At 39.6% G+C, this 23,728-nt stretch overlaps 2 protein-coding genes across 2 annotated transcripts in view; one reads left to right on the top strand and one right to left on the bottom strand.

Moving 5' to 3' along the window:
* Window positions 1-15,713: 15,713 nt before the first annotated feature.
* Window positions 15,714-16,996, bottom strand: LOC126198602 (NAD(P)H-hydrate epimerase). The gene has a single exon (XM_049935054.1). The coding sequence runs from the start codon at window positions 16,672-16,674 to the stop codon at window positions 15,907-15,909; it is 768 nt and encodes a 255-aa protein (XP_049791011.1). The 5' UTR covers window positions 16,675-16,996; the 3' UTR covers window positions 15,714-15,906.
* A 3-nt stretch (window positions 16,997-16,999) lies between these two features.
* The window catches only part of LOC126198601 (uncharacterized), a 197,731-nt gene continuing 191,002 nt past the window's right edge, over window positions 17,000-23,728 (top strand). The window contains exons 1-3 of the mRNA XM_049935051.1: window positions 17,000-17,108; window positions 17,478-17,629; window positions 17,705-17,863. Of these exons, the coding sequence (XP_049791008.1) occupies window positions 17,096-17,108; window positions 17,478-17,629; window positions 17,705-17,863 (324 nt within the window). The 5' untranslated portion in view covers window positions 17,000-17,095. The remainder of the gene's footprint in view (window positions 17,109-17,477; window positions 17,630-17,704; window positions 17,864-23,728) is intronic.

Raw genomic sequence — 23,728 nt, 5'->3', positions numbered from 1 at the left:
GATCCCTGTGTTGCCTGGGGGCTACAACCAACAGAGTACATGGTGGCCCCACCACAACGGACTGGCTACCATGCTGGATATCAGGTGCAAACAAGTCCATGGTCATCATTGGCACAGAAAGTGACACTGCATAGTGCATTGTGGAAAACGCACCCAGGAAGGTGTCCTCACCCAAGAGATGGAGAATGAGTGGGACTGCAATGCTACGACGAGAAACCGGGCTACAGATCTCAAGGCAGGATGGACACGATGCACCTTGTAAGGTGCCCTTCCCCAGTTGGCTCGCTCTTTGGAAAAATTTTGATAAATGGAGGTCAAACCCTACAGAGGACCATCACATAAAGGCCGAAACGTGAGAGACTCCTTTTAGTCACCTCTTACGACAGGCAGGAATACTTTGGGCCTATTCTTATCCCCGGACCCACAGGGGGAAACTCTGATGTCATTCTGGGTGTGGGAAGGTGATAAACCTGAGCTCAATACTAGCCATGGGGGACCTGGGTTTGTCAGAAGGTTTTCCAGGTTAACTGGGCCAAATAGTTTCACCTAGATTACCTAGACCTCTTTCAGAGTAGGAGGCTGCCACAGAGGCATCACATATATAATTTATATAATTCTGGTTCTCCATGATAGTGAAACAAGCTGGATGGTGGCTTTTAAATGGGCACTTGTTTTAGTAGCTTGGTGGCTCTGTGCAGAGTTGGGTAGTAGATAAAATGGTGGAGGTGGTATGGTTGCCTTTAAATGTATGCACACATCTACAGCTGGTGGTCAAAAGAAATTAATGAAACATCAGCAGCATAAAGATCCCTAAGCAATGCTGGATTGCATACTGTGCACATCCCTCTCCCCACCCCTCTTCCCGCTTCCTCCTCCTCCCACCATGTTCAGAACAAGAGTTGTCAACATATCTGAATCCTAGTGGTAGGTGGTAGCAGAGCTCCCATTGAATACTGTTTGTCGCAGAAAAGGACTGGTTGAAGGGAATATGTGAGGATATCTACATCTACCACAATGGAGGGGTATCTGTTGAGAGGCCAGACACATGTGTAGTTCCTGAAAAAGGGCAGCAGCCTTTTCAGTAGTTGCAGGGGCAACAGTCTGGATGATTGACTGATCTGGCCTTGTAACATTAACCAAAACAGTCTTGCTGTGCTGGTACTGTGAACGGCTGAAAGCAAGAGGAAACTACAGCTGTAACTTTTTCCAAGGACATGCAGCTTTACTGCATGGTTAAATGATGATGACATCCTCTCGGGTAAAATATTCCAGAGTTAAAATATTCCAGAGGTAAAATACTGTAGAAGAACAATGGGTAGCTTTGAGAGATGAAATAGTAAAGAGAGCAGAGGATCAAGTTGGTGAAAAGATGATGGCTAGTAGAAATCCTTGGGTAACAGAAGAGATACTGAATTTAATTGATGAAAGGAGAAAATATAAAATTGCAGTAAATGAAGCAGACGAAAAGGAATACAAACATCTCAAAAATGAGATCAACAGGAAATGCAAAATGGCTAAGAAGCCAATGGCTAGAGGACAAATGTAAGGATGTAGAGGCATATATCACTAGGGGTACGATAGATACTGCCTACAGGAAAGTTAGAGAGACCATTGGAGAAAAGAGAACCATCTGTACAAATATCAAGAGCTCAAATGAAAACCAGCCCTAAGCAAATAAGGGAAAGCAGAAAGGTGGAAGGAGTATATAGAGGGTCTATACAAGGGTGATGTACTTGAGGGCAATACTATGGAAATGGAAGAGGACGTAGATGAAGGTGAAATCGAAGATATGATACTGCATGAAGAATTTGACAGAGCACTGAAAGAGGTAAGTCGAAACAAGGCCCCGGGAGTAGACAGAATTCCAATGGAACTAATGATAGGCTTAGGTGAGCCAGTCATGTCAAAACTCTACCATCTGATGAGCAAGATGTATGAGACAGGTGAAATACCCTCAGACTTCAAGAAGAATATAATAATTCCAGTCCCAAAGAAAGCAGGTTTGATAGGTGTGAAAATTACCGAACTATCACTTTAATAAGTCACAGCTGCAAAATACTAACATGAATTCTTTACAGACGAATGAAAAAACTTGTAGCAGCCAACCTCGGGGAAGATCAGTTTGGATTCCATACAAATGTTCGAACACACGAGACAATATTGACCCTATGACTTACCTTAGAAGATAGATAAGGAAAGCACTGGTAGACTTAGAGAAAGCTTTCGACAATGTTGACTGGAGTACTCTCTTTCAAATTCTCAAGGTGACAGGGGTAAAATACAGGGAGCGAAAGGCTATTTATAATGTGTACAGAAACCAAATGGCAGTTGTACGAGTCAGGGTCATGAAAGGGAAGCAGTGGTTGAGAAAGGAGTGGGACAGGGTTGTAGCACATCCCCGATGTTATTCAATCTGCATATTCAACAAGCAGTAAAGTAAACAAAAGAAAAATTTGGAGGTGGAATTAAAATTCATGGAGAAGGAATAAAAACTTTGAGATTTGCTGATGACATTGTAATTCTGTCAAAGGAACCTTCAAAGTTATAGTTAAAAGAATAAAATTTTAGGCCTTAGTAAAAATTTACACATCTAGAATTGCAGTTAGAATCATAATTGAATATAAGACCTGTAAGAGCAGCTGAACGGAACGGACAGGGTCTTGAAAGGAGGATATAAGATGAACATCAACAAGAGAAAAATGAGGATAATGGAATATAGTGGAATTACATCAAGTGATGCTGATGGAATTAGATTAGGAAATGAGACAATTAAAGTAGTACATGTGTTTTGCTATCTGGGGAGCAAAATAACTGCTGATAGTTGAACTAGAGAGGATATGAAATGTACACTGGCTATGGTAAGGCAAGTGTTTCTGAAGAAGAGAAATTTGTTAACATCGTTTATAGAGTTAAGTGTCAGAAAGGCTTTTCTCAAAGTATTTGTATGGAGTGTAGCCATGTATGGAAGTGAAATATGGACAATAACTAGTTTCGACAAGAAGAGAATAGAAGCTTTCGATATGTGGTGCTACAGAAGAATGCTGAAGAGTAGATGGGTAGGTCATGTAACTAATGAGGAGAAGCGGGGATCGGTAGGTAGGACACATTATAAGGTATCAAGGGATCACCAATTTAGTATTGGAGGGAAGCATGGAGGGTAAAAATTGTAGAGGGAGACGAAGAGATGAATACACTAAGCAGATTCAGAAGGATGTAGGTTGCAGTACTTAGAGATGAAGAAGCTAGCACAGGATAGAATAGCATGAAGAGAACAACAACAACAACAACAACAACAACAACAACAACAACAACAACATCTACATCTATACTCTGCAAACCACTGTGAGGTGCGTGGCAGAGGGTATGCCCAAGTGTACCAGTTATTAGGGTTTCTTCCTGTTCTATTCATAAATGGAGCATGAGAAAAACGATTGTTTAAATGCTTCTGTGTGTGCAGTAATTATTCTAATCTTATCCTCACGATCCCTAGGTGAGCGATATGTAGCGGGTTGTAGTAGACCCCTAGAGTAATCATTTAAAGCTGGTTCTTGAAACTTTGTTAATAGACTTTCTAGGGATGGTTTACGTCAGTCTTCAAGAGTGCCAGTTCAGTTCCTTTGGTATATCTGTGGCACTCTATCAGGGATTAAACAAACCTGTGACCAATCGTTCTGCCATTTTCTGTACATGTTCAATATCCCCTGTTAGTCACATCTAGTAGAGGTCCCACACACTTGAGCAACATTCTAGGATGGGTTGCACGAGTGATTTGTAAGCAATCTCTTTTGCGGACTGATTGCACTTCCTCAGTATTCTACCAGTAAAACGAAGTCTACAACCTACTTTACCAACAACTGCAGCTAAGTGATCATTCCATTTCATATCCCTACAAAGAGTTACACCTAGGTATTTGTATGAGTTGGCCAATTCCAACAGTGACTCATTGGAATTAGTCACAGGATACTACCTTCTTTTCATTTTGTGAAGAGCAAAATTGTACATTTCTGAACCTTTAGAGTGAGCTGCCAATCTCTGCACCATGTTGAAGTCTTAGCAAGATCTGACCGAATGTTTCTGCAGCTTCTTTCAGGTAGAATTTCGTTATAGTTACTGCATCAACTGCAAAAATCCTGAGGTTACTATTAACCTTGTCTGCAAGGTTATTAATATACAACATTAACAGCAAGGGTCCCAACACATTTCCCTGGTGAATACCCAAAATTAATTCCACATCTGACAATGACTCTCCATCCAAAATAACATGCTGTGTCCTCAATCCAGTCACAAATTTCAGTTGATATGTACTTTTGACAATAAGCGTAGCTGTGATACTGAATAAAATGCTGTTCAGAAATCAAGAAACACTGAATCTACCTGGCTGCCTCAATCAAAAGCTTTCGGTATGTTACGTGAGAAAAGTGCGAGTTGAGTTTCACATGAGCGATGCTTTCGAAATCTGTGCTGGTTGGCATTGAGAAGGTCATTCTATTCAAGGTACATAATTATGTTTGAGAGATCAGAATATGTTCAAGATTCTACAATGAATCAATGTCAAGGATACTGGACGGTGGTTTTGTGAATCACTTCTGCTACCCTTGTTGCAGACGTGTGTGTACTGTGTCTATTTTCAAGAACTGGGCACTATTTTTTGTTCAAGGGATCTAGGATACATTATAGTTAGAAGAGGGGCTAACTCAGCCATAAATTCAGTAAAGAATCTTACAGGGATTCCATTGGGGCTTGGAGCTTTGTTCAGTTTTAACGATTTCAGCTGTTTCTCAACACCACTGACACTAATACTTATTTCATTCATCTCTTCAATGGTACAAGGATTAAATTGGGGTAATTCTGCTGGGTTTCCATTGGAAAATGGAGTTAAGCATTTCAGCTTTAGCTTTGGTACCCTCAATTTCAGATCGTGTCTCATTTGATAGGGACTGAACACTAACTTTGGTGCCACAAACAGCCTTTACATATGAACAGAATTTCTTTGGGTTCTGTGAAAGATCACTTAATAATATTAAGCTACAGTAGTCACTGAAGACACCACCATTGCTTTCTTGACAGCCAAACGCATTTCATTCAGCTTCTCCCTACCTATAGCTCTACACTTTGTTTTATACCTATCATGCAGTAATGTTAGGAGTTTCTTTACACTGACTGTTTACCAACCGTGTCGTGATCACTGATGCCAGTTTTGACGTGGATTACCCCAAAGACATTAGGTATATTTGTTGCCATTAGATCCAATACATTTGCAGCATAAGCGGGGTTCCTAGCTATGTGTTCTACGTTGTTTTCAGAGAAGGCATTTAGCAAAGTTTCATCACTAACAAAACTGCAATTTTCCCAATTTATTTATTTGTCCATATAAATCTCTTTTTCAATATAATAGAGGGAAACATTCCACGTGGGAAAAATATATCTAAAAACAAAGATGATGTGACTTACCGAACGAAAGCGCTGGCAGGTCGATAGACATACAAACAAACACAAACACACACACAAAATTCAAGCTTTTGCAACAAACTGTTGCCTCATCAGGAAAGAGGGAAGGAGAGGGAAAGACGAAAGGATGTGGGTTTTAGGGGAGAGGTTAAGGAGTCATTCCAATCCCGGGAGCGGAAAGACTTACCTCAGGGGGGAAAAAAGGACGGGTATACACTCACACACACACATATCCATCCACACATATACAGACACAAGCAGACATCTCACAAGCAGACATATATAGGGGTATTAGTTTTGCCATTTTCAGTTGCTGAGGGAAGACACCACATAAGGATGAATTGCATATTTCAAATACAGGCGAAAGTATTTGTCTTGCTGTTATTTTTATATTATAATCTGGAATATCATCAATACCAGTTGCATACTTACTCTTCAGTGAATTAATGGTATTTAGGAGCTCTGTTGGGCTTGTTGTACTGAGGAACATGGATATATTTATTTCAATAGATGAAAGTTCTTTCCATGTTGTATTAGGTGGATTTCTAAATTTTACCTTCACTAATTTTCCAGCAACAGTTGCATAATAAGAATTGAAACTGTTTGCAACTGCCCTAGGGTCAGTGACATTCTTACCATCAAGTGATATCACAATATTTTTGTGATGGATGATTATAAAGTCTCCACCTATTACGATACGATACAAGTGAACTGAGATTTTCTCTTAATTTTTAGTTACTACAGGAAATGAGTCAGGTGGGCGATAGAAGGATCCAGTTATCGTTTTATACCCACCCCTGATGCTTAGGATTGCACAAACAATCTCATGTGCAGCTTCAATTTCTATCCCAGTGTCTACTGCAACAAGTACACCACCTCCATTTCCCATTTGACTATCCTTTCGATACACACTTAAATTTTCCCCAAAAATCTCACTGCTATCAATTTCAGGTTTCAGCCAGCTTTCTGTACCATGTATTATGTGAGCTTTGCTGATTTTCATGAGCAGTTAAAATGCTGGCACTTTGTTGTGACTGCTTCAGCAGTTTACCTTTAGGATTTTAATACTCTCACCTGTGGGAGGCATTTCTTTCAATCTTATACCAACACTTCTTGATTTCCTAGAGTATCATTATCTGGTTAGGATGGAGCGTCACCTAATCCAAAAAACCGTTATGTGCACCCCACACGATCAGCTACCTGAGTAGCAGCCTCTGATGTGTAGTGCACACCTGGCCTATTAAGGGGTACCCTACAGTTCTCAACCCTAAGGCAAAAGTCCAGGAAGTCACAGCCTAGATTCTCACAGAACCCTTGAAGTCTCTGGTTCAGTCCTTTCACTTGACTCAGGACCAAAGGGCCATGTTCACTTCTAGGGGCGATGCCGGAAACTGAGAGCTTCATTGAAGCTCCATGCACAAGGCTGGTCTTCTCAACCTACTCCGCCAGTTGCTGGAATGACCCAAGAATGACCTTGGTGCCCAGACAACACACATCATTTGTTCCGACATGCAGCACAATCTGTAGTTCGTTGCACCTCGTTCCCTCAATGGTTTCTGGAACAGCCTATTCAACATGTTGAATGAGGTCCCCAGCCTTACACACTGAGTACACCTGGTGACCTTTCCTGTCCTGTAGTGATTTGAGAATTTCTGTGTAAATTCTAGAACCACTGACCCTATATTCTAGATACAGGGTGTTTCAAAAATGACCGGTATATTTGAAACAGCAATAAAAACTAAACGAGCAGCGATAGAAATACACCGTTTGTTGCAATATACTTGGGACAACAGTACATTTTCAGGCGGACAAACTTTCGAAATTACAGTAGTTACAATTTTCAACAACAGATGGCGCTGCAAGTGATGTGAAAGATATAGAAGACAACGCAGTCTGTGGGTGCGCCATTCTGTACGTCGTCTTTCTGCTGTAAGCGTGTGCTGTTCACAACGTGCAAGTGTGCTGTAGACAACATGGTTTATTCCTTAGAACAGAGGATTTTTCTGGTGTTGGAATTCCACCGCCTAGAACACAGTGTTGTTGCAACAAGACGAAGTTTTCAATGGAGGTTTAATGTAACCAAAGGACCGAAAAGCGATACAATAAAGGATCTGTTTGAAAAATTTCAACGGACTGGGAATGTGACGGATGAACGTGCTGGAAAGGTAGGGTGACCGCGTACGGCAACCACAGAGGGCAACGCGCAGCTAATGCAGCAGGTGATCCAACAGCGGCCTCGGGTTTCCGTTCGCCGTGTTGCAGCTGCGGTCCAAATGACGCCAACGTCCACGTATCGTCTCATGCGCCAGAGTTTACACCTCTATCCATACAAAATTCAAACGCGGCAACCCCTCAGCGCCGCTACCATTGCTGCACGAGAGACATTCGCTAACGATATAGTGCACAGGATTGATGACGGCGATATGCATGTGGGCAGCATTTGATTTACTGACGAAGCTTATTTTTACCTGGACGGCTTCATCAATAAACAGAACTGGCGCATATGGGGAACCGAAAAGCCCCATGTTGCAGTCCCATCGTCCCTGCATCCTCAAAAAGTACTGGTCTGGGCCGCCATTTCTTCCAAAGGAATCATTGGCCCATTTTTCAGATCCTAAACGATTACTGCATCACGCTATCTGGACATTCTTCATGAATTTGTGGCAGTACAAACTGCCTTAGACGACACTGCGAACACCTCGTGGTTTATGCAAGATGGTGCCCGGCTACATCGCACGGCCGACGTCTTTAATTTCCTGAATGAATATTTCGATGATCGTGTGATTGCTTTGGGCTATCCGAAACATACAGGAGGCGGCATGGATTGGCCTCCCTATTCGCCAGACATGAACCCCTGTGACTTCTTTCTGTGGGGACACTTGAAAGACCAGGTGTACCGCCAGAATCCAGAAACAATTGAACAGCTGAAGCCGTACATCTCATCTGCATGTGAAGCCATTCCGCCAGACACGTTGTCAAAGGTTTCGGGTAATTTCATTCAGAGACTATGCCATATTATTGCTACGCATGGTGGATATGTGGAAAATATCGTACTATAGAGTTTCCCAGACCGCAGCGCCATCTGTTGTTGAAAATTGTAACTACTGTAATTTCGAAAGTTTGTCTGCCTGAAAATGTACTGTTGTCCCAAGCATATTACAACAAACGGTGTATTTCTATCGCTGCTCGTTTAGTTTTTATTGCCATTTCAAATATACCGGTCATTTTTGAAACACCCTGTATGAGCATGGGATGGTAAAATCCTACCTACTGCACATCACATGTTTGTGTGTGTGTGCAGGTTTAAAACCAGTCGCGGGAAGAAAGTAGACGCAGCGGTCGAACGGCACCAGCAAGTACCTGTCCGACAATCCATAGATGTGTTAGTGAGTGTGTAATGAAGAACCATGGAGTCTACATGCCGCTCTGTGCTTATTGTGCCATTGACTATTGTTATGTGAAACAAGAACAGTTGAAAAAGAACTCTTGTAGGCTCTTGACTCAGCCTTGGTAGAGGCAAGACATATTTTCTGATTCATTTTAAGGAAGTCATGGTAGTCAAGCCAACTTTCTTTTAAGTGTAACTCATTCTGTTTTTAATGTTCGATGGTACTTACAGAAAGTCGCATATGTGTGTTGAAAGTGTGAATTATGTTGTGCATGAAAGTCAAATAAATCGTTAACTGACAAAAAGGAAAGTTGTATGTCTACTCATTTCATAAGCAGAAAGAGGCTTAAAAGTTCCTGTACCTAGCTCTATTCAATGGAGAAGAAGTCAAGAGATTTTCCAGCAGCTGACTACCCCGTAAAAAAGAGGGACTGCAAAATTCCAAGTAAGTCACCTCGTAAAGAAGTGGAATGTGGTTTGGGGAAATAAATCAGTACAACCCACACCCACACCCACACTCACACTGTAAGTCATCAGAATGTTAGAGTCTCTTGCTGCCATTTCTCTAAGTGGTACCACCATTCACCGTATGTTTGAACTGCCAATGATTAATAGACACCTGACAGTGAAAAAGCCTCTTGATCAAATGGTTAGTCAACTCATGGTTAGAAATGAGGCTTTTGTGGAATCTGGAGGTAAAGGATGATTACGATTTAACATTCCATTGATCATGTAGTTATAAGAAATCAAGCAGAAGTGCAGGTTCGACAACATGTTTACAGGAAATCATGTGTCCTCTTTAAATGAATCATCTCAAGCAATTTGAAGAAATCTTGGAAAGCCTAAATCTGGGCAATTGGATGGAGGTTTCAACTGTGCTCCACCCAGACTAAAATTCTGTCTCAACCCAATGTGCCATTTTGCTCAGTTTTGAGCAATTCAGCCACAGTGAGGTAGTAACCAGGCAGCTTTGCTTTTTTGAATCTGTTCTAACCACCGGAAAAGTGTTGTTTGACATTGTTTCTCAGTACTTCAATATGGCAACTACCGGCCACAAGACTCAATTCTGCATTTTTGCACGTGATGTATTAACGAAAGTTTATGAGGAGCATAGATGAATCATTCCGGTGATGACATGGGCCACAAGTGGGGGAAACAACATTGACAAATAGCAGATAGTTACGACCTGCCATCTGGGAATATATATCTGAAGCACTAAAGCTGGTTAGTTATTTGGGTGTTACTATCGTGAACATTTATGGAAATTGATTGAAGGACAATGAAACCATGAGTAGGCAACAAGGTGTTGGATGATCATGTATCATTATTATCAGAGCGCACTGTTGAACACTGGCTCACAAGACACCTACACGTTCTCTTGTTGACCCAATGACACTGTAAATTATGAATGCAGTGGGCACAAGAGGATCAAGATTGCACCATTGATCAATAGAAACTGGTTGTCTGGTGGGATGAATCATATTGTTACACTGTGTCAATAGCCTTGTCACCAAACAGCTACTTTAAAATGTGCACCACTGCACTTCAGACGCAGAGTGATTGACCAACATTATGCTATGGCCCGAGCAAAGCCCCTGCAGCATGCTTAGGAATAACCGCCAGACATGTCAGAGACCTGTTTATTTTCCCAAAATGCACTGAAACTACACATGGATGGAAGTTACTAACACCACCAATGCAAGAAACGCATATGGACAGAACCCACAAAACCTCTGCACGGTCTTCTACGTTGCTAGAGGGGAAATTGATTCTCGGTCATCCTGTACAGCAGCTGTTGCATTCTTCCATGAAAAGCAGTTTTTTCCAACAAAGAATGTTGCTCATTTTTCTGTTTACAGACAAACTATACCTCCCCTACATTTCCTGTCCAGTTCTCTTACATGACTAGAAAAACAGCTTCACTGATTGTGAGCTTGTGTTTGTGTAGTGGAGTACTTTCAGTGTAGTATGTGAGTACCTATTTGCAGTGATTAAGTGAAATAATATGTAAAAAAGCTCAACAGCTTGAGCTGTCATCTGTCTACCATACTTAACATCCTGTTCCAAATTAACATGTTGTCAATATACATTGGGCACTCTTTTTTAGTGTAAGATTAGTGTCCAGTGGGAAACTCAGCCAGGCAAGTACTAAAGATGTTAAAAAAGTTCAAGATACTCACAAAAGTAAAGTGAAAAATAATGTCAGTATATTTCATCAAAATATTGGGGAATTGAAGAATAAAATTGATGAGCTTCTGCTTTGTTTAGAAGATATAGAAACTGAGAATGTTATAGATGTGCTATGCCTGTCTGAGCATCACACTGTCACTGATATGCAAAAGGTTAGCATCAATGGGTACAAATTAGCTGCACATGTAAGTAGAGATAATATGATGAGAGGAGGAGTTGCCATATATGTCAAAAGCTTCCACAGTGTAAAAAATTTAGAAACTAAAAAATTTTGTGTAGAGCAACATATGGAAGCATGTGCCACTGAACTTAAACTAAATGATGGCACTTTCATAATTGTAACAGTGTATAGGTCCCCCTCAGGGAACTTCCAGCTATTTCTAGAAAACTTGGATGCTTTTTTGTGCTATCTGTCAGACAGGGGGAAGCAAATTATCATTTGTGGGGATTTCAATGTTGATTCCCTGAAAGAGTGTAATAGGAAGATTACTCGGTTCTTTCAATTTGAGCTGCATCATTGATTTTCCTACTCGGATAACAAAGAACAGCAGTACATTGATTGATAACTTTTTTATAGACCAAGATAAGTTTAGGGACATAAATGCTTATCCTGTTGAGAATGGTCTTTCAGATCATGGTGCACAGCTAGTTACAGTACATGAAATAGCTCCATGCAGTATATCAAATCAGACTTTCAAAGCAGTGTGTTCAATTAACAATATAAATAGTGCAAACTTTACGGAAAGCCTACAGCAGCTAGACTGGGATGAAATGTATAAGGAACCCGATGCAAACTTGAAATATAACTTATTTCACGATACATTTTTAAGGGTATTTGAAATTTTTTTCCCCAAGGAAATAGTTAAACATAATTCCAAGACAACATATAAAAAACCTTGGCTAACTAAAGGAATAAGAATATCTTGCAAACGTAAAAGAAAACTGAATCTAACAGTGAGAGGGAGTACTTACTCTGAAATTTGTTCAATATTATAAAAACTATTGTGCGGTACAAAGAAAAGTTATTAAAAAGTCCAGAAGCATGTGTATCATGTCTGAGATCAGTAACTCTGATAATAAAATTAAAGCAATTTGGAATATTATTGAAAGGGAAACAAGGCAACCAAGAGCACAGGAAGACTTTAGTGCCATAAAACTGAATGACAAGTGTACTAACAAACAATCAGAAATGGAAAATATTTTCAATAATCATTTTTTAAATGTTGTGGAGAAAATAGGATCTAGATCTTCACTAGAAGAGGCAAGGCTACTAATAGAAGAGGCCATACCTGTGTAGTTTGAAACAACTGTAGTTCCACCAACCTCTCCCTCTGAAATCAGTAAAATAATAAACTCACTGAAAAGTAAAAGCTTTTCCGGAATTGATGGCATTTCCAGCAAGGTACTTAAAGCTTGTTCCCCACAGATAAGTAGGATTCTCAGCCACATATGTAATAGCTCTATGGAGCAGAGTGTTTTCCCAGATAGACTGAAATATGTCATTGTAAAACCATTGCATAAAAAGGGGGATACATCAGATGTCAACAACTACCGCCCAATCTCTCTTCTGACAGCTCTATCAAAAAATTTTGAGAAAGTAATGTATTCAAGAGTAGCCTCACATATTTGTAAAAATAAAGTACTAACAAAATGTCAGTTTGGTTTTCAGAAAGGCTTTTCAACAGAAAATGCTATATACGCTTTCACTGATCAAATATTAAATGCTCTGAATAACCGGACATCACCCATTGGTATTTTTTGTGATCTCTCAAAGGCCTTTGACTGTGTAAATCATGGAATTCTTTTAGATAAGCTAAATCATTATGGTTTGAGCGGGGCAGCACACAAATTGTTTAATTCATACTTAACTGGAAGAATGCAAAAAGTTGAAATAAGTGGTTCATGTAATGTTAAAACAGCTGATTCCTCAAACTGGGGGGGGCTATTAAGTACGGGGTCCAACAGGGTTCGGTCTTAGGTCCTTTACTGTTCTTGATATACATTAATGACTTACCATTCCACATTGATGAAGATGCAAAGTTAGTTCTTTTTGCTGAAGATACAAGTATAGTAATAACATCCAAAAACCAAGAACTAAGTGATGTAATTGTAAATGATGTTTTTCACAAAATTATTAAGTGGTTCTCAGCAAACTGACTCTTTAAATTTTGATAAAACACAGTATATACAGTTCCGTACAGTAAATGGCACAACTCCAGTAATAAATATAGATATTGAACAGAAGTCTGTAGCTAAGGTAGAATTTTCAAAATTTTTTAGGTGTGTCCATTGACGAAAGGTTAAACTGGAAGCAACACATTGATGGTCTGCAGAAACGTCTGAGTTCAGCTACGTATGCTATTAGGGTTATTGCAAATTTTGGTGATAAGAATCTCAGTAAATTAGCTTACTATGCCTACTTTCATTCACTGCTTTCATATGGCATCATATTCTGGAGTAATTCATCGTTGAGTAGAAAAGTATTCATTGCTCAAAAACGTGGTGGTGGTGGTTAGTGTTTAACGTCCCGTCGACAACGATGTCATTAGAGACGGAGCGCAAGCTCGGGTGAGGGAAGGAAATCGGCCGTGCCCTTTCAAAGGAACCATCCCGGCATTTGCCTGAAGCGATTTAGGGAAATCACGGAAAACCTAAATCAGGATGGCCGGAGACGGGATTGAACCCTCAAAAACGTGTAATCAGAATAATTGCTGGAGCCCACCCACGGTCATCCTGCAGACATCTATTTAAGGATCTAGGGATCCTCACAGTATATATATTCACTTATGAAATTTGTTGTTAATAATCCAACCGAGTTCAAAAGTAATAGCAGTGTGCATAGCTATAACACCAGGAGAAAGGATGATCTTCACTATGCAGGGTTAAATCTGACTTTGGCACAGAAAGGGGTAAATTATGCTGCCACAAAAGTCTTTGGTCACCTACCAAACAGCATCAAAAGCCTGACAGATAGCCAACTAACATTTAAAAATAAATTAAAAGAATTTCTAGATGACAACTACTCCTACTCATTGGCTGAATTTTTAGATCTAAATTAAGGGAAAAAAAACACAACAACAACAAAAACATTAGTGTCATGCAATATTTTGTGTAATGTAATATCTTGTACAGACATCTTTTATTAACCTGACACGTTCTACATCATTACGAAGAGTCGTATTCATGACCTATGGAACAAGTATTAATCTAATCTAATCTAATCCAATCCAGTTTCATAGTCTCCACTATCAATGGCTGGAATACTTTTTCACAGCAGAATGGATATCAAATGCATCACCCTAGCCTCAGATCCCCCAACTCCTGAATATGCAAAGAAGTTTAAATTGTCTCCCTCTTCTATAGAAGTAGATAACCAAGATATTATGGAACTACAGATATTTCAACACGTAAGTCAAACAATACTGATTCCACTCAATGCAGCCTATTCTACAAGTGCCAGCAATTCTTGAGTGGAAGAGATTTATGCAGTCTACATGTAACACATTTATGGGTGAGATAATTGCAATAACTTTCTAGTAATTCATTAATTCCATCAGTGACTACAAGAAAGTTACGCAGCTTTACAACATGCTGTCAAGAATAGAAAGCTATAAGATGCCACATTCACCAGCACCACCCCACCTCCTCCCCAACTCTACACAGGTCAGTGACAACATCACAGTTGCAAGTGGTCTTCATTTATGTGGGACAAGTAAAAAAAAAAATTAAAATATGTTTAAATTCACTGATGTCCAATACACTGACAGAGAGGATATTCTGCAATTGTTTGAGGATGAGTTTCAATGGCTACATTTACAGTTCAATAAAAAAAAATTTCATGGGAAACATTACATGGGTGAACAACACAAAGGGTGTATTTTATGTGCACTGTAAAGTATTCCATGTTTCTCAGCAACTATTACCAATGGTAGTACACATCATATGGCTTATGCTCATTTCCTATAGGGTCATTCCACGTGAAATGACCTAGGCTCCCAGCTCGACCCTCTTCAATTTTGATGAAATTTGTACAGGATGTACCCGAGTGGCCTACATGAACTTCTGCACAGTTTCAGGCTCACCTGTAGCTTGGTTGAGGTGCTAGAGCCATTTTCATGAAGATCACTTTTACAGAGACTGAAAAGTCATGAAGAAATTGTTAAGTTTGGCATTCCACTATGCCTAATGTAAAAGAGCTAGTCTCTTGCTTCTGGGTATAGTTCAGAAAGCAATGCATTTGGCATAATCTTAGTTCAAAGTGGGCAACAAATCATGTCATGAGAAATTCGCCCCATAGTTTAACGAGGCATAAGTAGCGGAGAAAGTGCGCTATGGACATGGTCTTTTGCCAAACTACTGTCTGTTTGGCTGTTTAGCATATCACAAATTTTGGCCTGGCTTGTGTGTTTAATTAATGTGCTACCATCCTGTAAAATTGCTAAAAAACATGAATGTATCAAAATATACCCACTGGGATCATCATCTAAACTGGGACACTTGACATGGAATGACCCTATAATAATAATCTTCTTCAAAAGTTACAAATACAAATTCTAGACCGTACTGTAAACAGTATGGCGAAAACATTACCACAGAGTGGCCTGAACTAACAAAGAAAGATACTGTCTATAATCTATAATAGTTAATATAGCAGGTATAGAATAGTTACACATAAATCAAACTTCACTTTCATTCTGTATGTATGTCATTTAATAGCAAGTATGTAATAAATTTTTTGAAGCATTTCATAAACATACAATAAATTCAGTTCCACTGCCAGTTTTCACACAAAAGGCCAAATGTGAAAATGATGACCTTTTCTTATCTAGCATCACATTTACCCTCCAACTTGAACCCTATCAGAAAACAAGAAACACAATTCACTCAATTTTAACACAACACTCTGTTCCCGGATATTTTGGTAAATCGAGTTGGTATTTTTTTTCTAAAGGTGGAGGAACAAATCGACCGCCGAGATAATGATATTTTCCACAGAAATGCTGGGCGCATTTCTTCGGAGCTGTCAAGGAAATTAGAAGTTCAGGCTGTATACCGCCGTCAGTCGGGCAACCAGTTTCGACATTCCAACCACTTGGGATGTCCACACTACAAATTGGTGCTTTTGTCTGCTTTAAAGTTTCTAGAACTGGCACAAACTCTGCTCTTGTGGGTGGCTTGTAGCTAAATCCAAATAATGCATCAACAACAGCTGCATATTCATCAACTGTCTTCGTAGGTGGCATGGACTCTAAGAATGGTATCGACATGGACTGGCATTGAGCCACTAAATTCTGATACAACTGTTTTTCAGTTCTCTTCGGGTAGAAGATGGACGGGCAGTAACCAAAAAGTTTCAAGTGCCTTGCACAAACAAGACCATCACCGCCGTTGTTTCCGGGACCACAACAAACTAAGACGGTATTCGTCTGGATTCGTTCTAACGGATAACACTTCGCGATTGAAACGGCACAACTTAATCCCGCCAGTTCCATTAACTGGTCAACGCTAAATTTATAGTCATTAAACAGTTCTTGATCGATGTTGATTGCTTCATCTTGGCCAATAAACTTCACCATACTTCTCGAGTGAATGGAATTCGCAAAACGTAAACTGATACGGGACACCAATGACACTACTTTCACATTCATTACCCCTCCAAGGAACAACAACAAAAATTCTACAACCACATTTTCGTAAAGGACGTCACACACCCCTAATCTGTACGACCGCACAGTGCACTTGCACACTATCCTCAGTCCTGTGTCCCCTTCAGTCTTCAGACTTCTGAGTGTCTGCTGATTAGTGATTACAATGCGCTTTCTGAGATGAAGATAATCTGTGCAATTCCAATGTACTATATGATAAGAGTATCACTTCTACCCCGTGATGAAGATAGTTGTCATACCATGTCTAGAGTAAACGACAAGAAAACAACATACATTACTTAATAAATCACTGATTCAGAGAGCAAATTCTCCGACCAAGTCAATCGATTAATAGTTGGTCCTACTGTCACGTTTGACAGATATGCAGGAGATCTGTATTTTCTATGAACTTTGACTACGGAAAATGGCAGAGCCGGGTAAGTATGATGGATGTGAAATATAACATTAGTGTTGTGTTGTGTAAATCATAGTTTCTTTCTGTTAATGGATTTGCGTGTGCGTAATTGGAACGATACCCTTATAATTAAGTCTGCCCTTGACATTTTAAGGAGAGTTAGCTTAGTTTACACCACTGACAGGTTGAATCGGAAACGAAGTGACATTGTTTAATTTATAAACTATCTTCACGTTACATATTTTAAGGGCATGATTAAAGAAAAAAAGATGACCATTAGAAATTTTGAATCATTTTCAGTTACGTCTTCGATTCTTTACATTTTGTTATTAGCCATTTATTTTGCCGTGTCAATGTACTTTGTTGATCCTGCATGTTATGTATGTTTCAGAAGCACAAAATACCCTCGATCTGTCGAACAAAGGTTTGAAGAAAATTCCTAAAGCTCAAAGTCAGGATTCTCAAAGAGTTACAGAACTGATTTTGGACAGAAATGAACTGCAAAAATGGGACAACATTGATTCATACCATGCAGTGACGAGGGTGAGGTAGCTGCTGGAGATTTATTTCGCCAACTTTCAGTGTACAAAGTTTCTTATTTTGTTGTTTCTCTTTCAGCTATCAGCATCATACAATCAGTTTCTTCGGATGTATAGTGTTGGTCGTTTGCATCATTTGTGTTGGCTGGATCTGTCGCACAATGGGATTCTGACTATTGAAGGACTTAAAGATTTACTTCATTTAAGGTGGTTGTGTTTAGCGAGCAATAACATTAAGGTAAGTTGAAGACGATCAGTTCTCTCTACTTATGTTACTCAGTCATTTATCATATACCAACAATACCAAATTCACATGCCTGAGGGCTGAACGCTTTTGACTCTAGTTTCTGTTAACCACCAGTGTTTGCGGAGGGGAGGAGGTGGAGGGTTGGGAAACAGTCATAATAGCATTAATAGAAATAGTTTTTAATTAAGTTGTAATGCTTCAGTGACAGCATCAATCATGTTTGTCAACTTCCTTCAGTTGAGTACCTGGGTTCTGTATGTTTGTTTGGTGAGAAACAGTCACAGGGGGATCTAACTGATAAAAATTTCGTTAAACAGAAATCTTTTCTCTTGTTGCTACTGATAAATGATACAAAGAACAATATGAATTATGGTAGACAGCTACTCAACTCATAGACGAAGCAGTGAGTGGCAGGCCAGCATGTTTGAAAGTAGACTAAGCTGCTTGACAAAGTCCTCCTTCAGATTGAGTATAAAAAACACATGCACGTGCATGCGCACGTCTGTCATGTACAGGCACTACAGTTGGTCCTCGACGTGTGTGTGTGTGTGTGTGTGTGTGTGTGTGTGTGTGATAAGAAAAAAAGAATCTGCATGGCTTTGACGGGTTAGTCTACTTTTGTGTATCTTTAAATGTGCCTGTCTACTGCTCAGTGCCACTTCTGTGTGGTAAGTAGCAATCTCTCCTAATTGGTATTGTGATTCTCTTCTGGATTTTCCATTGTTTCATATGAAGAATTGCAATGTTGTAGAGTACTTTGGCTTGCATATTGAGTGCCTAAATTTCTCTGTCACACCGGATGCATAATGGATAACAAAGATTGTAGGATGAAAAAGAGTAGATTAATACATTTTTGGTTTTTTAAATTTATATTTAAGATAATGTAAAAGTAACATATTGGTAGTTTACTCTTCACCAAACAAAATTCACGAAAGCTTTATGGAGAAATTTCCATAGTTTTCTGTGTTACATTCTACAGTTGATGCTGATCAGCTTTTTAGTGAACCAGGTGACCAAATTTTCAGTCAAATGAATGTGACAGAAATGTACTTAATTTGCACTTTTTTTTCCCCCATCTCGCCATTAATAAGTGTAAGACTTTGGCTGTAGGTTTTACACTGAAGCATTTGAGACTGCTTTGCCAATTCACAATCAGACTGTCACTTTTTAACCTAATCTAGATCTTGGGCTATCTTTCAGACCAGTATCACCATAGCTAAGATTTCTTAGCCACGTTCATCAGGTCAGTTGAATCTACCAGTACCAAACATTGACTTTGCCTCAGAATGCAACGATAATGTGGTTTATGACATCATACATACACGAAAAGGAAGAGAACAGGACTCGGACAAAAATTGATTATTTATTTATTTGCTTTTATTCCTTTATTTATTGTTTGTTTGTATTAAGTTTTTGGAATGTAAGTTGTGACAGACTGACCTGTAGCCTGGAAGGTGATGGACTGATTGTGAGCAGCCAGAGCTAGTGAAAATGAAGTCCCAAAGCACAAGCATATGTTGCTGGGTCCCTCTGTAACTTCTAAATGCTTACGAATGTATTACACTTTAATTGGTTTTAGAGAGCTCGCACCATGGTGTCATACCCCAGGGGGTCCACATCTCTTTTGTGGATACGAGCGTGGTGAACATGGGACATAGAGCTAGTGCAACTCTCTTTCCTTTCCGGGCTGCATAACTTCCCGTCCCACATCCCTCCCTGTCCCCGATCCTTCCCCCCCCCCTCCCTGCCCCTTCCTTTCTTTTCCACCCCTCTTGTTTTGTGCCTACATCCCGAGACAGACACTTATGACTGTAAGATGTGGATTTTCTTTTTTTCTCTCTATACTGGAAAGTCTCTGTTCTCACTTCGTTCTCCTCTTTTCCTTGATTCTTCTCTTACCCTTCATCTCCACTGCGGTATTTGAGACCTCCTCTCTTCTTTCCTTTTCTTTGTTCCTCCCTTTCTCTTTCTTTCTTCCGTGTGTGTGTGTGTCTGATGGCTGACCCACTCGTTCCCTTACATGGCCGGTGACGGGGTAACGCATAACTCCCCGCCCCTGGTAGACAAGTAGGACACCTACGTACCCACCGGTAAAGGCTAGGCCCAGGGAGGGGTGATTACCCATGCTGGTACCTTTCGAACGTGCTGATTGGTCCCTCAGTTTGCAACACCAGGGGGGATTGTGTGCCAGGAATCTCTCAGTGCTCTGTCCTTTGTTTTCTGTTTGGTTTACATTAATAAAATTAATACTGTAATATTTTGCAGATGATAAATTTTTTGTTGTTGATCTCACATAATTATTTATTGTCGAAGTACCAGAGTGGGTTTATTGTTAATACTCTTCCAGCCAATCTCAGCAGGAAGCCTCTAAATTTTACACATCCAAAAAGGATTCAGGGGAATTTTGGGATAAATTCTAGTGCCTGATACCACTCGTCGGCTTTGAGGAATTATGTCATACGTAAGGCAAAGACACTATGTATAGGCAGTCTATGAAAGCAACGTATCATACTCGAAAACAAATGAATGTAGCATATGATAAAATTACAATCACATTCACGCAGTTATTTACTTAGCCATGAATTATATCTAAACAAACTGAAGATAATGAAAATAATTAAGAACAAGAATTAAAAACAAACTTCCACATCTCATAAGAAGTATTCTCGTTATTTACATGAGTGGAAAAGCATGAGAACCTTTAAATTGCATTACTGTAAAGCACATGGTGAAGTCACACTGTTATAAAATAGCATTAATTTTACTATTAATTTTTGAATCTAATGGGAGAAGCCCAGAAAAGTTGGGGTTTTGGGCGGGGAGAAACTAAAATGTAACAGAAAAACGGGAAAATGGAGTGAATGACAGCAAATACGAAACAGTAGCATCAGATGTGGAGAAATAGTCACACTATATTCTAAAATAAAAACCAGTAAATGACTAATGAATATCTACAAAAAATAAAGTATGTTGGAATAGATAACTAGAATTAACCTACGTAGATAAATTCCAATTACAGATTCCATCTGCTCCGTGATTCATGTGTAAATTATTTTTGCAGTTGTATGCACTCAAAACGTAAAGCATTTCTACATTTGTAATTGCTCTCTAAAGCGTCTGTGGTGTATAACAAAAATTTGTGTTGGTAACTAGAGGGTGAGTCAAATGAAAACATTAAATATTTTTTAAAATATTATTTATTGCGCAGAAGTGGTACAAAGCTGTATCACTTTTCAACATAATCTCCCCCATGCTCAATGTAAGTCCTCCAGCACTTGCATAGTGCATAAATTCCTTTAGAAAAAAATTCATTTCGTGGTCCACGCAACCACTCGTGCAAGGCCGGCGTGGCGTACCTCTTCATCAGAACGGAACTTCTTTCTTTCCTCCCATTGCGTCTTTGAGTGGTCCACACATATAGAAATCATTGGGGCAAGGTCTGGTGAGTATGTTGGATGAGGAGGACACTCAAAATGCAGGTGTGTGATTGTTGCAACTGTTGTACAGGCAGTGTGGGGCCTTGCATTATCATGTTGCAAAAGGACACCTGCTGACAGCAATCCACGTCACTTTGATTTGATTGCAGGCTGCAGATCTGTGTATGATGCATTGGTGACAGTGGTCCCTCTAGGCATGTAATGCTCCAAAATGACGCCTTTTACATCCCAAAACAGAGTCAGCATAACCTTCCCTGCTGATGGTTCTGTTCGAAACTTCTTTGGTTTTGGTGATGAGGATGATGAGGAATGGCGCCATTCCCTGCTCACTCTCTTCGTTTCTGGTTGGTGGAACTGAACTCAAGTGTCGTCCCCAGTAACGATTCTTGCAAGGAAGCCATCACCTTCTCGTTCAAAGTGCCGAAGAAGTTCTCTCATTTCAGGAGTCAGCTGCTGTGGCACCCATCTTGCAGATACTTTGTGAAACTGGAGAACATCATGCAGAATGTGGTGTGCTGACCGATGACTAATCTGTAAACTTGCTGCAATGTCATTCAGTGTCTCTCGGCAGTTTTCCTTCACTATGGCTTCAACTGCTGCAATGTTCTGTGGAGTCACAACTCATTGTGGCTGACCTGGTCGAGGAGCATCTTCCACTGAAGTCATACCATTTGTGAACTTCCTACTCCATTCGTGGACTTGCTGCTGTGACAAACATGAATCACCCTACTGAACCTTCATTCGTCGATGAATTTCAATAGGTTTCACACCTTCAGTACACAAAACCTAATGACAGAACGCTGTTCTTCCCTGATGCAAGTCGCAAGTGGGTCGGTCATCTTTACACTGATATTGCGACGGTATGTGTGCATCTGCACTATGCTGCCACCTACAGGCCATTCTGCACGCTGTTTGTAGCACGCTTACCAACTTAAAGGATAACGGTGCGAAATTTCTATTTGTTATTACAAATTTAAGGTTTTCATTTGACTCACCCTCGTAGGTCACTTCTACTTACTGATTCCAAAATTAGTAACTTTTTTGCAGTAGTTAAGAGAAAAATTACAAGTGCAGAAATAGTATTAGCTGAAAAAATGATATAATTAATGCATCATCGAATGGCTGGAATCTGTAAAATCATCGAATGGCTGGAATCGGTAACTAGAATTGACCTTTATAGGTGGTATTGCAACTTTTAGACAAAATTTGAAGACCACAGCTTCACGAACTACCTTTGTTTTCTATTTAGGAGATAGAATTTCCTATAAGTTACTTCTTGAGGCTGACACCATGAGCTGCTGCTCTTTTTTTTTTTTTTTTTTAATAGGGTGAAAAACTGCTACAGTCATAAGAACCAATTCTGTGGCTTAGTGAAAGGTAAAAAACCAAATTTCAAATGAGCAGCAATGTGAGTAAAACTCGAAGAGGAGGGAAACTAAAACTGGAAGGAAATCTTAGAAAACTGCTATTGACCTACATAGGAGGTCAATTCTAATTATTGATTCCAACTACTCAATGATTTGTAATTTTGAACATATTTGCAGTAAATTTGTGGACTGTTTTGTAGGATTTCTAGATTTCTTATTGATCTCCGAACTACTACGAAAAACAGATAAATATTGTAGGTACAGCTTCCAAATTTTTCTCTTTCTCATACTAGTGAAGAGCGTAATACCGTATGTACAAATCCTGTAACACGTTAGTGCACACACTTGTTATTAAAATGGTCTAAATAACGAACCATGGAGTGATTGGAATCAGTAACTAAGAAATTAATCACATGAACTGTGTTTGTAATTTTATTGTATGCTACATTTTTTTGTTTACGATTATGATCAGTTGCTTTCGAAAATTGCCTCTATGTAGCGTCTCTGCCTTTGGTATGACATCATTGCTCAAAGCCGATGAGTGGTATTGGACACTAGAATAGATCCGAAATTTGTATTTTAACAAATCGTTCACATGAGAGAATTGTACAAACACACTTGTGTGATTATTGAACAGACTCTCATATGGGTGACATAGTAATTAGCATCATTGGGGTAGAGAAACAACTGAAAGAGTTGGAAAGAAATAAGTTGTCTGGTCTGTGTGGAATCACCATCCGGTTACAGAGCACCCTGTGGCATTGGCCCTTGTTTGCGTTTATTGAAAATCTCTCACCTGTTGCTAAGTCCCAAGCAACTGGAAAAAAAGTGCAGGTGACTCCTATATATAAGAAGGGTTAAAGCCTAGATCAGGGCCAGCCATGATTGTGCTTATCTACTGCTTATAGGTTGGCAGCAATTCAGTTTTGGTAGCCAGTGGGATGGTTATTTGACATCACTAATTAGTGGCTAGAACAGAGGCAATGTGTTTCTAGTGCCAAAATTGAAGTCATTGTCTTGTTTGCCATTTTTCATCGTATTAGTGAGTTTAG

Source organism: Schistocerca nitens, chromosome 8, assembly GCF_023898315.1.
Source record: "Schistocerca nitens isolate TAMUIC-IGC-003100 chromosome 8, iqSchNite1.1, whole genome shotgun sequence".
In the NCBI taxonomy this organism is placed as follows: Eukaryota; Metazoa; Arthropoda; class Insecta; order Orthoptera; family Acrididae; genus Schistocerca; species Schistocerca nitens.
This window is presented reverse-complemented; position numbering and strand designations above follow the sequence as displayed.